Source organism: Sinocyclocheilus rhinocerous, unplaced genomic scaffold (genome assembly GCF_001515625.1).
Source record: "Sinocyclocheilus rhinocerous isolate Xijiao unplaced genomic scaffold, SAMN03320098_v1.1 scaffold1358, whole genome shotgun sequence".
NCBI lineage: Eukaryota > Metazoa > Chordata > Actinopteri > Cypriniformes > Cyprinidae > Sinocyclocheilus > Sinocyclocheilus rhinocerous.
Window position 1 is genome coordinate 504,908 of NW_015662582.1, and position 1,334 is coordinate 506,241.

Consider the following 1,334-nt stretch of genomic DNA (forward strand, 5'->3'; position numbering starts at 1 on the left):
AAAAAAAAAAAAGAAAAAAAGAAAAAATTTATGGGACAGCCATAGAATCAAGATTTGAAAGATTGTTTACAGTGTCTAGTAACTACAGTCTAGAATTTAATAAACCTCACACATGTTTAAGATCTACTACCCTGAACATAATTAAAGTATACAGATATGGAAAACAGGAATTACACTGATCTTACTTTTCCAAGGAAAGCCAAGTGGAGCAATAAATGGTTATGACTTCATTTTAGAGTCACCAGTTCACAAGACACTTACACAGGCATGAGTTTATGGGGTCACATAAAACAATGAAACAAGTGAGAACTTACACAATCAAATGCAGAAATGGGTTTTATGTATGCAGATGAATTCTGCATTAATCTTTCTAGCAATTTATGTGAAGTTGTGTAATAAAAACAAGCTTACGTTTGGTGTTGAGTCTCCTTCTGTATATCTCCTCTAATGGTGAGTGAATGGTAGTAAGGAAAAAGAACCATTGTTAGCTACCCCACTACACAGCACACACATATGGCAATTATTAATAACTGCTGTCAACATTAGTGATTGACCGATATGTATTTTTCAAAGGCTAATGCCAAAATCTAAAGAGCAAGGGAGCTAATGGCCAGTGTAATGCAGATACAATTTAAAGGCTAAGTGTGTAATTTCAGTGCCACTATAACAGCACAAAAGGGAATTACAAGAATAATGACAATGTGCTCCCGAAATCGTGTGCTGTCAGTGTGTGCACTATATTTGATGAAGAACTTACTTCTCGGCCATTAATAAAGTATGTTCTATAAAGTCTGCAACATCAGCCATGCTTTTCAGAACTGTGGCTGAAGCAGTAAGTCGCTTAGGTATGTTTTACCTGCTATTTTATGAATACTGCATTTTTGGACATACTACTCATACTGCTATTCATACATAGTTCTGTATGTAACTAACAACATCCGGATGCAAAAACTGCATGCAAAACTAAGTGCATATGGAATGCATGCATTCCCTGAACTCTCTCACTGTCTGTCATTAGTCGGACAAACAACTGATTTAAAAACAGCAGAACTAATACTTTTGCTACTTAGCCAAGTGCACACAGTTATGAATGAATGAATGATGCATTTATATAGTGCTTTATTGTGTATTGCTGTACACCCAAAGCACTTTACAATCATGTGGGGGGTGGGGGTCTCTCCTCCTCTCCTCAACCACCACCAGATGCGACGGCAGCCACAGTACAACGGCGCCAGTGCGCTCACCACACACCAGCTACAGGGGGAGAGGAGAGAGAGTCATAGAGCCAATCAAGTGGATGGGGATTATTAGGAGGCCATGATTGACAAAGGCCA

General features: G+C 38.4%; 1 protein-coding gene across 1 annotated transcript in view; it reads right to left on the reverse strand.

Moving 5' to 3' along the window:
* LOC107728095 (liprin-beta-2-like) overlaps positions 1-1,334 on the reverse strand; it is a 40,642-nt gene that overhangs the window by 13,030 nt on the left and 26,278 nt on the right. The window contains exon 10 of the mRNA XM_016538171.1: positions 412-444. Coding sequence (XP_016393657.1) covers positions 412-444 — 33 coding nt within the window. The remainder of the gene's footprint in view (positions 1-411; positions 445-1,334) is intronic.